The sequence below is a fragment of the Brachyhypopomus gauderio genome, chromosome 14 (genome assembly GCF_052324685.1).
Source record: "Brachyhypopomus gauderio isolate BG-103 chromosome 14, BGAUD_0.2, whole genome shotgun sequence".
In the NCBI taxonomy this organism is placed as follows: Eukaryota; Metazoa; Chordata; class Actinopteri; order Gymnotiformes; family Hypopomidae; genus Brachyhypopomus; species Brachyhypopomus gauderio.
In genome coordinates, this window is record NC_135224.1 from 5,807,378 (window position 1) to 5,821,477 (window position 14,100).

The window sequence follows — 14,100 nt, forward strand, 5'->3', positions numbered from 1 at the left end:
TAGTTCTTAATGAACACCTTGTCTCCTGGTGCAAAACTTCTCAGTTTCTTCCTTGAGTCGTGATTCACTTTCTGTTTGAGTTGTTTTTGCTGCACTTTGGTTCTTATATCAGGCATGAACAGGTCAAAAGCTGATCTGAGTCTCCGGGACATCATCAACTCTGCCGGTGACAAGCCTGTTGTTGCATGTGGCGTGATGCGATAACTGAACAGAAATCTTGACAGTCTGGTGTGCAATGAGTCACCTTTGACCTTCTTCATCCCCGCCTTGAAGGTCTGCACCGCCCTCTCTGCCAGGCCATTGGAGGAAGGATGAAAAGGTGCTGATCTCACATGATCAATCCCATTTTGCTTCATGAATGTTTCAAATTCCGCACTCGTGAAACATGTTCCATTGTCTGATACCAACATTTTCGGCAGACCAAACACACTGAAACTCTGCTGCAATTTCTCAATTGTAGCCTGAGATGTAGGTGACTTCACCGGGTAAATGTCCATCCACTTAGAATGAGCATCCACAATGAGCAGAAACATTTCACCTAAAAATGGCCCTGCATAGTCCACATGAATTCTTGACCATGGTGAATCTGGCCATTCCCAGGGGTGTAATGGTGCAGTGGGAGGGGACTTCTGGTGTTTCTGACACTCTTCACATGACTGTACCTCTTTTTCAATGCTCTCATCCATTCCCGGCCACCACACATATGATCTTGCCAGACCCTTCATCTTTGACATGCCTGTGTGAGTCTGGTGCAGGAGTTTCAGTATTTTGTCTCTACCTTTGTCAGGGATAATTACTCTAGCTCCCCAGAGTACACATCCATCCCTCACACTCAGTTCCAATTTCCTCTGATGATAGGGTTTAAAGCAAGCATCGGTCTGTGCAGGCCAGCCCTTTAGGGTGTACTCATGGACTTGGGACAAGATGACATCCTTGGCTGTCCAATGTTTGATTTTCCTGGTGTCGACTATCGTGTCATCCAGTACATCCATCATCAAAACTTGTTCTGTCACCTCTTTTTCCGGTGCCGTGTCTGGTACTGGTAGTCTACTGAGTGCATCTGCATTTGCATGGTGTTTTCCTGGCTTGTATACAATGTGATACTCATAAGCACTCAATGTCACAGCCCATCTTTGCACTCTTGGTGAGCCCATCTGAGGTACAGGCTTCTTCATATTGAAAAGCGAAATCAGGGGTTTATGGTCCGTATAAATAGTGAATACACGACCATACAAATATTTGTGGAATTTCCGGATGCCAAATATTACAGCCAAACCTTCTTTGTCAAGCTGAGAATATCTCTTTTCAGCCGGAGAGAGTGTGCGTGACATAAACCCCAGAGGTCTTTCACTGCCATCATCCATCTTGTGTGACAAAACAGCTCCCACCCCGTAGGGAGATGCATCGCATGAGAGAATCAACTCTCGGTCTGCTGAATAATGGACCAGCACTTCTGCTGAATTCAACAGAGCCTTTGATTTTTGAAAAGCTTCTTCTTGCTTCTTTTGCCACATCCATCTCATGTCCTTCCTCAACAGTTCATGCAGGGGGGCCAGCAGGCTTGCTAGATTTGGGAGGAATTTGCCGTAATAGTTTAGCAACCCTAAGTATGCTTTGAGTTCTGTGACACTTGTAGGAGTAGGGGCCTCCATAATGGCTTTAACTTTTTTTTCTACAGGGTGGAGCCCCTGTGCATCCACTCTGTGCCCCAAATACTCCACTTCATTTTGCATGAAGACACACTTACTTCGTTTCAGTCGTAAGCCTGCTTCTTCCAACCTGGCCAGCACCTCCTCCAGGTTCTTTAGATGATCTTCCTTATTCACTCCACTTACCAGAATATCATCTAAATACACAGCCACCAGGGGTATCCCCTTTAAAAGGCTTTCCATGGTCCTCTGGAAAATAGCTGGCGCAGACGCCACTCCAAAAGGCAGTCTGTTATATGTGAATAGTCCTCGGTGTGTGTTCACAGTAACATACTTTTTTGACTCATCATCAAGGAGTATTTGCTGATAAGCATGGCTCATATCTAATTTTGAGAACTGCTGTCCTCCAGAAAGTGCTGTGAACAAATCCTCCACTCTGGGTATTGGATACTGTTCCAGGGAAGCTACTGTATTTACAGTGAGCTTGTAGTCTCCACACAATCTTACTGTCCCTATAGGCTTCAGAATTGGCACAACAGGAGCTGCCCATTCAGCATATTTCACTGGTGAGATGATGTTGTCTGTCAGTAGTCGATCTATTTCCTCATCTACTTTTGCTCTCATGGCAAACGGCACAGATCTTGGACGGAAAAATCGTGGGGTAGCATCCCGTTTCACATGAATGGTTGCCTTTGTGCCTTTCAGGGTGCCCAACTCCTCTTTGAACACGTCCTCATGTGTGTTTAACACTTGTTGTAGTGTGTCATTTCCTGTTGTCTTTACCTGGTGCACTTTCTTGGCTTTGCGTTTATTTTTGATTTCTCTCCAGTCCAGTTGTATCTCCTCCAGCCAGCCTCGTCCCAGCAAGCTGGGGCCATCCCCTTCAACCACCATGAGGGGCAACTTTTTCTTTTGCTGATTGTATCTGACTCTGACAGCTGCTGCACCAATCACCTTAACAGGATCACCAGTGTACGATTCCAGCTTGATGTTTGTGGGCTTCAAACTGGGAAGTCTGCTGTGTTTCCAAGTCTCTTTAAAAGTCTCTTCATTCATAACTGTCAGACAGCATCCAGTGTCAACTTCAAAGGTTAAGACTTTATCATTAAGTTCCATATCCACAGTGTAGGGATCAACTTTTCTCAGGTGCACTGTACTCCAGCGACCTAATCTGTACAGTTTACTCTGATGTCCTTGGAGGCATTTTATACAGTTGAGTGTGAAGGAGTCCTCTTCTGAACTTTCACTTTTACCTCCATCACCTGTCTCGTGTACTTTGTGAGAACGGTAGTGTGAATTCTGCTTTTTGTCAGCCTTTTCATTTTTTAGTCCATTCCTCTTCTGGTTCAGTTTAGCTTTGTTTCTACATGCTCTTGCTATGTGGCCTATTTTGCCACAAGCATGACACTTTTCTTGTCTGTACTTACAACTGGCTGCTGTGTGGTTGGTTCCTTTACATCGGTAACACTCTCTGTTTTCACCTTTAAAGTTACGCGCCTCCTGTTGGCCTTGGGTGACGCTGAAACATTTCGCCGAGGTCCGGAGGTCCTGAGCATTTTTATTTGCAGTCTCCAGTGATACCGCGATCGATAATGCCTTCTCAAACGTGAGGTCAGTTTCTGACAGAAGACGCCTCTGAATTCTGTCATCATTAATTCCGCAGACGAGTCGGTCTCTCAGTCTCTGTTGCAACGTGTTGCCATAGTTACAATCCTGCGCTAAGCAACGCAGCTCGGCCACGTACTCCATGACCGTTTCACTGAGCCTACGGTTGCGAGAGTCAAATTTGTACCTTTGCACAATTTCACTGGGCTTAGGGTCAAAGTGGTTTTTCATTAGAGTTACCAGCTCTTGAAAAGTTTTGTCCTTTGGCTTGGCCGGGCTTAGAAGGTTACGCATCAGGCTGTAGGTCGGTCCCCCGACGACACTTATTAATATCGCCTTTTGCCTGTCAGCATCAGTAATCTCGTTCGCCGCGAAGAACTGCTCCAGTATTTCACAGTATTCATCCCACGTTTGGCTTTTGGGATCATACGGCGCCAGCGTACCTATTGTCGCCATGTTCTTTTCTTCGTAACCCTTCTCTCCCTCTCTCTGGTCCTGGAAACCAAGCCCAGACGCAGGCTCCCGCCGCCTCTTGGTTCTTTACTTTCCGTCCGAGCAATCCTCGTCGCCAAAAAGATGTAACATCTTCACTTAAATGACCAGCCACACATATCACTTAGTCGTCTTTACTTAGCTTGCAGCCACGACATACATGAGATAACTTCTTCTTCGGTTAACGCTTATACTACTACAACAATGACAGTTAGTTAGTCTGCCCCCTGCTGGGGGTACACAGTAATGGCAGCATTCTGCAACATTGCTGACTTAACAAATAACATACTGTGTAAACATCTACGATACCACAGAGCGATAAAAACAATTCCTGCTCACAATCTAGGTTTGATCATGTCACAATAAAAGTCTCACAAACCACGAAATACTAATTGAATAGTAATGAGAAATTCTAAACGATATACTGACTAAAATATTTCCCTTAATATTTATATAAAATTGTTCAAATTAAAACAAACAGTAATTTAAATAAACAGGTTTCTATTTCTGTAATATATAACTCAGCTGTACATGCTAATGATTTGATTTTACAAAATGCCCCCGCACGCTCATTCAGTTCAGAAGCAGCGCTGAGCTTCTCTTACTCAACGCAGACTGGAGATGTTTAAAATATACAGCAAGCACCACCAGACTTTCCTTGAACATCCACATAATCATGAATTGCTGGGAAAGATTTTTTGATCCATGCCCGTTGTGGTGTATTTATATAAAAATTCTTAAAACTAAAACAAGCAAAAAACAGTAATTTAAATGAACTATACATCTCAGCTATACATGCTAACAAAAATTGTAAAAATAAGAACCCAAACCAGCTAGATATATAAGAAACAACAAATCACAACAAACCAAACAGATTTCCTTTATTGACGTACTGACCAAACATGAAAAACTAATGAAATTATATAGAGTTAAACGCTAAAAATGAATAAAGTAAAGACGCTGCTTTCTCTGTCCACCAGATGGCGCCAAGGTCCACTGGTTCATGATGCCTCATGAAGTGAACCTTTTTCGGTACAATTGGATGGGATGCTTCAGTGTTTCAGAAAGCGTCGAATTTCCATCACTAACATACAGATTAAGCAACAAGAAAGAGTTCCACTTGCTAACATCCAGAAACTCAAGTTACAACAGCGTTCACACATTCAATAACCAGCACTGAATAAGACAAAGAACAGGGATTAAATACACTGGAAAAATAAAGGAAACAACTAGAAACAGGTGGGAATGATAATCATGGGGTTACAAATGGCCTGTGATTGACAAGAGAAACGCATGGTGAACCAAAACAGACACATGTCTATGTCAAACATACACCTGACAGGTGGGGGCGGGGCTAGACATGACAAACAGCAGAGCAGAACTAGAAATACTGAGAGGTTTTATTAAACACGTTTTGTACAAGGTGTGCTGGTCTTAAAGGTTTCTCTTTGAGTAGTGAGGAGAGATACCTCTCAGATCTTCCTAAACAGAGCTTTATAACAAACTGAACTGTAATTGTGATGTAAAAACACACAGCACAAAATTGTACAGCATTTCATCTCCTTAAGCAGACGTTTCAGCCTCTGTGATTTCATAGAGTCGGTTCTCATCAAGTGTGGCTGTAAAACAATAATGAGTGTTACAATAAAGCATATTTGTTTGTTGGGTTCTACTGGTGTATTTTATCCCATAATTGCATTTGGCATTTGGCTTGTTTTTTTTGCTAAAATACTGTTTTTCTTAAGTAGTCAAATCAAAGAACTATTTCTAAAGTTTAGTAAGTAGATGATCAGGAAATGATTCTTACTTTGAGCTCTGTAGTATTTGACAGCCAAAATAAAGGACAGGAGCACATACGGAGAAGCTGCCAGTAGACTACTGAGGTGTCTGAGGACTGAGACTGGGACTTCAGAAACTACACCTACACCTACACACACACACACACATATATATTTTGTACTGAGTGGCAGCTACCAGCAGCAAGCTGTGACAGGAGAGGCAGAGAGTCAAATATAACACTCATACTAGCATGTATTCTATAAAGGTAGCAAGCTCCACTAGAGGAGGAGAAAAGGTCAGCATTTAGTCTACTAGCCTACTAGGGTGTTGGTAATCTGGGATTACAGCAATCCCTGTCTATTCCTGTGTAACCCCTTAATGCAACATAGAGGAAATCTGACATTTTATCCACTTTCACAAGTGTTTAGCTGAATTGTTTTACAGAAAACTAATTTGTCACTTTTTGTCTGCCTTTCAGCATCAGCCTGTGTAAAAGTGTGTGCTTTACTCCTTTAACATCCTTGTACATGGACCTGGAAGAAGGCGGCCATGTAGTTGGATGCTGAGTCATTATGGTCTGTAGTCCTCTAATATAAAACCTTACACATTTAATCCATCACTCACTGTCAGAATAAATGTTTCATATTAGCAACTATTCTTGATATTCATTTCTATTTTAGAGTATCCTACACTTAATCATGATGTTTTAGGTTAATTGGTTCTATCATAGTAAAACTGAGAGAAATAGGACATAATTTTTTATGTTTCACATTTATTAAAAAGAATAAAACAATGTGTGAAGACAGGTCCTGATTTAATCCAAAAGAAGTCAAATATTATGAAATGGATTTCCCACCTCTGACTGAGATCCAGCTGTGTGGAGACTCTCTACTCTCTGGGTATTTACAGTAGTAGAGACCTTCATCTGATGTTGAAACAGCAGGGATGGTTATCTGTCCTGTGGTCTGGGTCTGAAAGGGTGATCCATCTTTATAGAAGGAAGCTGTGAGGTTTGAAGGTGTCTGGCTGCATAAACATTGTAGAGTGAGAGAATCTCCCTCAGTCACAGGGTGAACAGGACTGTCCAGGATCACATCACCATCTGTGAAAAAGAGACAGAGAAAACAAAGTGTGGAAAATACACACAGGTATCTTCACATTGTGAAGGAAATATTGATTATATTCATGTGTGATTCATGTTAATCATGTCCATGCAGACACTATAGCACGGTCTGTGTGAAAAGTACTGCTTAGTAGTTAACTGTAACCATATTGAAGATGTTTTTCTGTAAGACTGAAGTTTTCTGTGCAGCAGCAGAGTTAGTGATAATATTGCTTATCTGTTTCTAAGCACCCAAGGTTGAATCCTAGGGAAATGGATAACTGCTCCTGGGAAGCAGGCATCCTTAGTTTTTTCTACACACACACTTTGACTATAAGAATCTGGACTGAGAGAGACAGTTCAGAGTTACTGCATGAAGCGTAAGCTTCACATCATACTTTTATACTTTTATATTTTGTAACTCTCTTGCTATCAAATAAATACTGCTTAATATATTATAAGACCTCGAATTCTGTGCCATCAATTCCACCACAACATGCATTAAATATTATAAATTTAATACTACAAACAAAATGTTGTAGATTTATTGTATTCTATGTTTAGTATATTGGATTCACATAATAAGAAGGAAGCACACTACAGACACCTACTATGCACTGTGATGTTCACAGGACTTCTTGCCACTCCAGATTCAGACTGACACCAGTACACTCCAGTGTGGGATGTGGAGAGGAAGTTGTAGACACATGTAGATCCTGTAACTGATCCCCCGCCTGATGAACAATCTGACACTGTCCCACTTTGTTTGTATTTCATGACTGTCCATGCAGTAGAGTGACTCTGGTCCTCACAGCTCAGTGAGAGAGAGTGACCACTGAAGTGTTGACTTCTGTTGGGACTGATGATCAGAGACACTATAGAAGACACACCTTAGGAAAACAACCCATGTCTATCATTATCTTTGCAAGGTGTCCTGTACACAACTATTAATTTGGTTATAAAACACTTAAATTAGAAGTCAATATTCCAGATTTAGGAGAGTATATGTAAGAATCTATATACAAAATCAAAATTCTTTCATCCACACACACAACATTTCCTCACCAGTGACCCACAGTGTCTGTGGGTTGCTGTAATGCGTCTGATAGGCTGGTTCTCCTCTCTCTGCTCTGCACACATAAACTCCAGTGTGATTAACAGCAGCAGAGCTGACAGTGTATGATCCTCCAGCTCCACTGATGCTATCTGAGAGGAGCGTGTGTTCATCTCTGTACCAGCTGAACGTCCAGCCTGTAGAGGAGCCTCTAACCTCACAGCTTAGGGTCACTGGGTCTCCTTCAGCCAGCCAGCTCTGTGGGAACATGCTCAGTACTGCCTGAGGTTTCTCTGTTAAAAGGGAAATTTAAGATAGAATGAACCTGCAAATGTATTTATCCACAAAGCTAAACATCATGTCATTATCAACACAATACGTAATGAGGAGTTTTTCAAACAATAATAACCTTGTAAAATAGTAAAATAGCTGTTTTTAATGTTTTTTATCACACAGACTCACTTGACACAGTCAGTGTACGTGCATCACTGGTGTCTGAGCTCTGAGAGTCACTTCTCTCTCCTCTGCAGGTGTATTTGCCACCGTAAGCCTCTGTAACAGACCTGATGTTGAATGTCTGTGAGGTATCCCATGAGAATAAGTTAGAACCATCCTTAAACCACCTGTAGGTCCAATTATAGTCTCCTCCCTGTATGTTGCATCTGAGAGTGACATTCTCTCCTCTGAACACCTGTTCATCAGGTATCAAGATGACCACTGCTTTTGGATGCACTGCAGAAACATAATTTCATTTATCACACACACACACACACACACACACACACACACACACACACACACACACACACACACACACACACACACACACACTATTGCAATTTATCACAAGAAATATAAGTCACATTCCTTGTCACAACCTTCAAATTTACAAGATAAACCTCCAATCTCTATGTCAGCATTTAATATCTGGTGTTGTGGTTCCCATGGTGTATGTGCTACATGGTCCTGTGTTGTTGTTCCCATGGTGTATGTACTACATGGTCCTGTGTTGTGGTTCCCATGGTGTATGTACTACATGGTCCTGTGTTGTGGTTCCCATGGTGTATGTACTACATGGTCCTGTGTTGTTGTTCCCATGGTGTTTGTACTACATGGTCCTGTGTTGTTGTTCCCATGGTGTATGTGCTACATAGTCCTGTGTTGTGGTTCCCATGGTGTTTGTGCTACATGGTCCTGTGTTGTGGTTCCCATGGTGTATGTACTACATGGTCCTGTGTTGTGGTTCCCATGGTGTATGTGCTACATGGTCCTGTGTTGTGGTTCCCATGGTGTATGTGCTACATGGTCCTGTGTTGTGGTTCCCATGGTGTTTGTACTACATAGTCCTATGTTGTGGTTCCCATGGTGTATGTACTACATGGTCCTGTGTTGTGGTTCCCATGGTGTATGTACTACGTGGTCCTGTGTTCTTGTTCCCATGGTGTTTGTGCTATATGGTCCTGTGTTGTGGTTCCCATGGTGTATGTACTACATGGTCCTGTGTTGTTGTTCCCATGGTGTATGTACTATATGGTCCTGTGTTGTGGTTCCCATGGTGTTTGTACTACATGGTCCTGTGCTGATTCTTCCTCTGCTCTGCCCTTCGTGTTTAAATACTCTTAATTGTTCTCATGGTCTTTCGTATTTAACAGTGTATTCACATGTTGTGTTACCTTGTACTTTATATCAGCTGCTGTTTCTCAGTTTCTTGTATTTCTGTCCCCTGTGTTTTCATGTCCAATTTAAAATTTAATGATGATTTTGGTTGACAGTTCATAAATGTCATCATCATGTCTGCATTCCACCATTCCGCACATTGCTTCTGTTTAAATTACTCTGTCTTCTCAATGCTCTACAATGAATAAACACCATCTGTTTTCTACAGTGCTATACATCTTCTTCTTGTTCTTTCGGCTATTCCCGTTTAGGGGTCGACCCAGCGAATCAAACTCCTCCATCTGGCCCTGTCCTGAGTGTCCTCCACTGGCACACCAGCCACTCTCATATCCTCTACCACTGCATCCATAAACCTCCTCTTAGGTCTACCTCTCCTCCTCTTGCCTGGAAGTTCCATCCTCAACACCCTCCTACCAATATACCTCTCCCTAAGTATACCCTAAGTAGGTAAACTCATCAACCTTCACCAAATCAACTCCTTGTAACTGGACCTGTCCACCGTCTGCCCTCTTATTCACATACAAGTACTCTGTTTTACTCCTGCTCACTTTCATTCCCCTGCTCTCCAAAGCAATTCTCCATCTTTCCAAGCTCACCTCCACCTGCTCCCTCCTCTCACTACAGATCACAATGTCATCAGCAAACATCATAGTCCAAGGGGACTCCTGACTAACCTCGTCCGTCAGTCTGTCCATGACAATTGCGAACAGGAAGGGACTCAGGGCTGATCCCTGATGTAGTCCTACCCCAACTTTAAACCCGTCTGTCATTCCTACCGCACATCTCACTGCTGTCACACTGTTCTCATACATATCCTGCACTACCCTCACATACTTTTCTGCTACTCCTGACTTCCTCATACAATACCACAGCTCCTGTCTCTATACAATGCTATACTTATGAACTGTTAACTGTAACTCACCACTACTGTCTACCCAGAGTGCATTACTGTAGTGTGTGATGTTTAGATTTTCACCAGCATGTATCATCACTTTGCAGAAATGTCCTTACCAGTAACGTTTACCCAGAGTGCATCACTGTAGTGTGTGTAGTAGACTGGGTTTCCTCTTCCAGCTCTGCACCAGTACTGGCCTCCATCAGAGGGCGTCACTGAGCTGATGGTGGTGGAGCTGGTTTCAGTGCTGGTCTCATTCTCTGGGTTCTGTGTGTGTTTGGACCAGTAAAACCTCCACCCAGCAGACTGCTCCAGCTTACAGTACAGAGTCACTGGGTTTCCTATCAGTGCAGCTCCTTGAAGGCTGGATGTGAGTTCAGGTTTAGGTTTCACTGCAGATGGAGATGAATCAAATGGTTCAGGACATAAAGTGAGTTCACACACTGCTTCTAGAAGATTTACCACAGTCATGATTTAACAGAGACACACACTACACTAGGATGTAACATCTCAACCTGAGGAGGAACTGATGCTGATCTGATCTGCTGGTGACCTGAACCTGACAGTGAAGTATTTAACTCAGACGGACTACAGAACTACTGCTGGTTTTACACCACTGGTATGTTCAGTTAATGTATCTCACTCAGCCAGAACAGCACTGGTCAATTTCAGGTCAATGTGGCATGAGGTTATTTCAGGTCAGCGTGACTTGGTGGTGGTCATGTAAAAAAAAAAGTAAATGTGCCATATTTGTCAATTTTTTTTCACCGCAATCGAAATTTGTCCTCCGCTTTTTACCCATCTGTGCAGTTAGGACACACACACAGTAGTGTTTACTAGGGGGCTGTGCTGCACACCTAGCCCGCCACCCAGTTGGGGTTAGGTGCCTTGCTCAAGGACACCTCAGTCATGGCCTCAAGCCTGGGAATCGAACACACGACCCTCCGGTCACAAGACCAGTTCCGTACCACCAGACCATGACTGCGCAATGTGATGTTGAGATTAATAATAAATAAATAATAGACCATGCTCACCTGATACAGTCAGTGTAACAGCATAACTGGTGTGGGAGTAGCGAGATCCTCCTGCAAATGTTCCTCTACAGGTGTATTTACCTGTGTTGGTCTTTGGAACATCACTGATTTTGTACACCTGACCACTGTGGACATGTCTGTTTGATTCCTCTTTCATCCAGCTGTACTGCCACCTAGTGTCACCTCCTCCCTTTATGTCACATGTGAGAGTGACAGTCTCTCCCACAAATACCTGTGGATCAGGATCTATGGAGGCCATGGCTTTTGGTCTTGCTGTGGAAAGATTACACAATAATTTTTAAAATGTCTACTAAAATCACTACATTTGATGAAGCAGTTCACGTATCTATGTACCTATAAAACTGATGGTATCACAAAACCAGAGATGCCTCTATTGCAACAAGATAATTTCATTTGAGTTAATTTAACCTCAACTCAAAGTGTCTTTGGGGGGAAACCCGAGTACCTGGAGAAAACCCATGTAGGTACAGGGAGAACATGTAAACTTCCCTACTGTATAAAAGACCTGTTATTTACCTGTTCACACCTTTAGCCTGTTACCTTTATTGATTTGTTACCTTTATTTATTGATTTAGCCTGTAGTTATTTTTGTAGTTATCAGTACGTTCTGATCAACCATCATAGCAGTACGTTCTTTCAGTAGACGACTGGGCAGTACGCATAACATACACAGTATAATGCGTAGCATAAAGCTAACGTAATGTATATTTAGATCCAGTACATTACTGGAAGTTGTTTATGAGTATTATATGTATTTATGTTGTACACTGCATAGTTAATCAAAGTCATGTTTAACCATGTGGTTAACTTGTACTTATGTCTAGTCTAGTGTAGACATTAATGTTTATATTTGTTCTTGTTTGGTCTTGTAGACAATACCACACGCGGCACACACTCACACACCCATATGTGTCGAATAAAGGAGTGTTAAGTGCTAGACTGGACCAACTCTCTCCCTGATCATCTCAACTCACCTGGAACATGTAGAATTGTGATCCTAACCTGATCCCCTGAAGTGATTATAACTCCTCAACACAACTAGTTACAATCCTCTGTACACCTACACCTATCACATATGTCATGACAAAACATATGTTTTGTAATTACTGATGTACTTAGGCTAATTACTGATGTACAAAGATAGGAATTAAGCAACTAAACAGATTACTCTTTGAACCAATGAAACGGTCACACCCTTCCTAGAATCCACTGACTGGTCTCATTTATCAGTCACACCTCTTTTCCTGCATACCTGTACACCATCATACGATAAGATAAGATAAGATAATCCTTTATTAATCCCACAACAGGGAAATTTGAAATGTTACAGCAGCTGAGAGGGACAGAAAAGTATGAAAACAATATATAAGAAAAAAATTTAAAACAAAAATCTATATATACAAGGTGTACAAAATATATAATGATATTGAAAAATATAATCTGATGAATGGTGAGAAATTGCACATAGACGTATTGAACATTGTACATTTGCTGTATTGATTGCACATTGTTCTGCATGTGGTAGCAATGTTAAACATTTACTACAGGCTGTTGAGAGCAGCGTGTGTTATACAGTCTGACGGCGTGTGGAAGGACCTGCAGTATCTCTCCTTCACGCACCGCGGGTGTAGCAGCCCGGCACTGAAGGAGCTGCTTAGTGCAGAGAGTGGTGCATGAGGTGGGACAGGTTCTTCAGCATGTGTTTAGGCTTAGTTTATTATATATTTTTCTTTATATATGTGATTAATTTCTTAAATCTATTGTTCTACATTTTCTGTGTTTTCTTTTCATTTGTAAAGCACTTTGAATGACCATTGTGTATGAAAGGTGCTATATAAATAAACTTGCCCTGCCTTGCCTTGCCTAGTCCTCATTCTCCTGTCTCCCACCACCTCCACTGGGTCAAGAGGACACCCGAGGACAGAGCTGCACTTCCTTATGATCCTGTCCAGTCTCTTCCTGTCAGCGGTGGAGATGCTGCTACCCCAGCAGACCACTCCATAAAATATGGCTGATGCCACCACAGCATCAAAGAAGGACCTCAGGAGTGACCCCTGCACACCAAAGATCTGAGTCTCCTTAGCAGATACAGTCTGCTCCGACCCTTCCTGTAGAGAGCAGCTGTGTTGTCCGTCCAGTCCAGCTTGTTGTTAAGGTGGACACCAAGGTATTTGTAGGACCTCACAATCTCTATGTCTGTGCCCTGGATGTTTACAGGCACAGGATGAGAGTGTTTAGTCCTGTGGAAATCCACCACCAGTTCTTTAGTTTTACCTGCATTGATCTGCAGGCGGTTCTTCTGGCACCATATCACAAAGTCCTGCGTCAGTCCTCTGTACTCCCCATCATCACCATCACTGATGAGGCCAACGATAGCAGAGTCATCAGAGAACTTCTGCAGGTGGCAGCTGGTAGAACTGTACTGTAAATCTGCAGTGTAGAGGGTGAACAAGAAGGGAGCAAGAACTGTTCCCTGTGGAGCCCCCGTGCTGCAGACAACAGTGTCACACTGACAGCCCTGTGTCCTCACGTACTGCGGTCGGTTAGTAAGGTAGTCCAGAATACATGTGGTGAAGTGGCGGTCCAGTCCAGTGCACTCCAGCTTGTCCTTCAGGAGGGTCGGATGGTATTGAAAGCTCTGGTGCTCCCAGTGGCCTCCAGGTGGGACAGAGATCTGTGTAGCAGGAGGGTGACGACATCCTCCATCCCGATGCCAGGTTGGTAGGCAAACTGAAGTGGGTCCATTGATGAACTCACCAGTGGGCGGAGGTGGACAAGTAGCAGTCTCTCCA

The 14,100-nt window shown here is 42.7% G+C and overlaps 1 protein-coding gene across 2 annotated transcripts in view; it reads right to left on the minus strand.

The window, feature by feature from the left end:
• Positions 1-4,612: 4,612 nt before the first annotated feature.
• LOC143474514 (basement membrane-specific heparan sulfate proteoglycan core protein-like) overlaps positions 4,613-14,100 on the minus strand; it is a 30,504-nt gene continuing 21,016 nt past the window's right edge. The window contains exons 9-16 of one of the 2 annotated variants that reach the window (XM_076971993.1): positions 11,288-11,560; positions 10,370-10,645; positions 8,144-8,413; positions 7,693-7,974; positions 7,239-7,517; positions 6,382-6,627; positions 5,554-5,673; positions 4,613-5,365 (exon numbers count right to left, since the gene is read on the minus strand). In XM_076971993.1, the coding sequence (XP_076828108.1) occupies positions 5,310-5,365; positions 5,554-5,673; positions 6,382-6,627; positions 7,239-7,517; positions 7,693-7,974; positions 8,144-8,413; positions 10,370-10,645; positions 11,288-11,560 (1,802 nt within the window). In that variant the 3' untranslated portion in view covers positions 4,613-5,309. Of the gene's footprint in view, positions 5,366-5,553; positions 5,674-6,381; positions 6,628-7,238; positions 7,518-7,692; positions 7,975-8,143; positions 8,414-10,369; positions 10,646-11,287; positions 11,561-14,100 lie in introns of those variants that run through there. The other variant, XM_076971994.1, reaches the window with a different exon arrangement.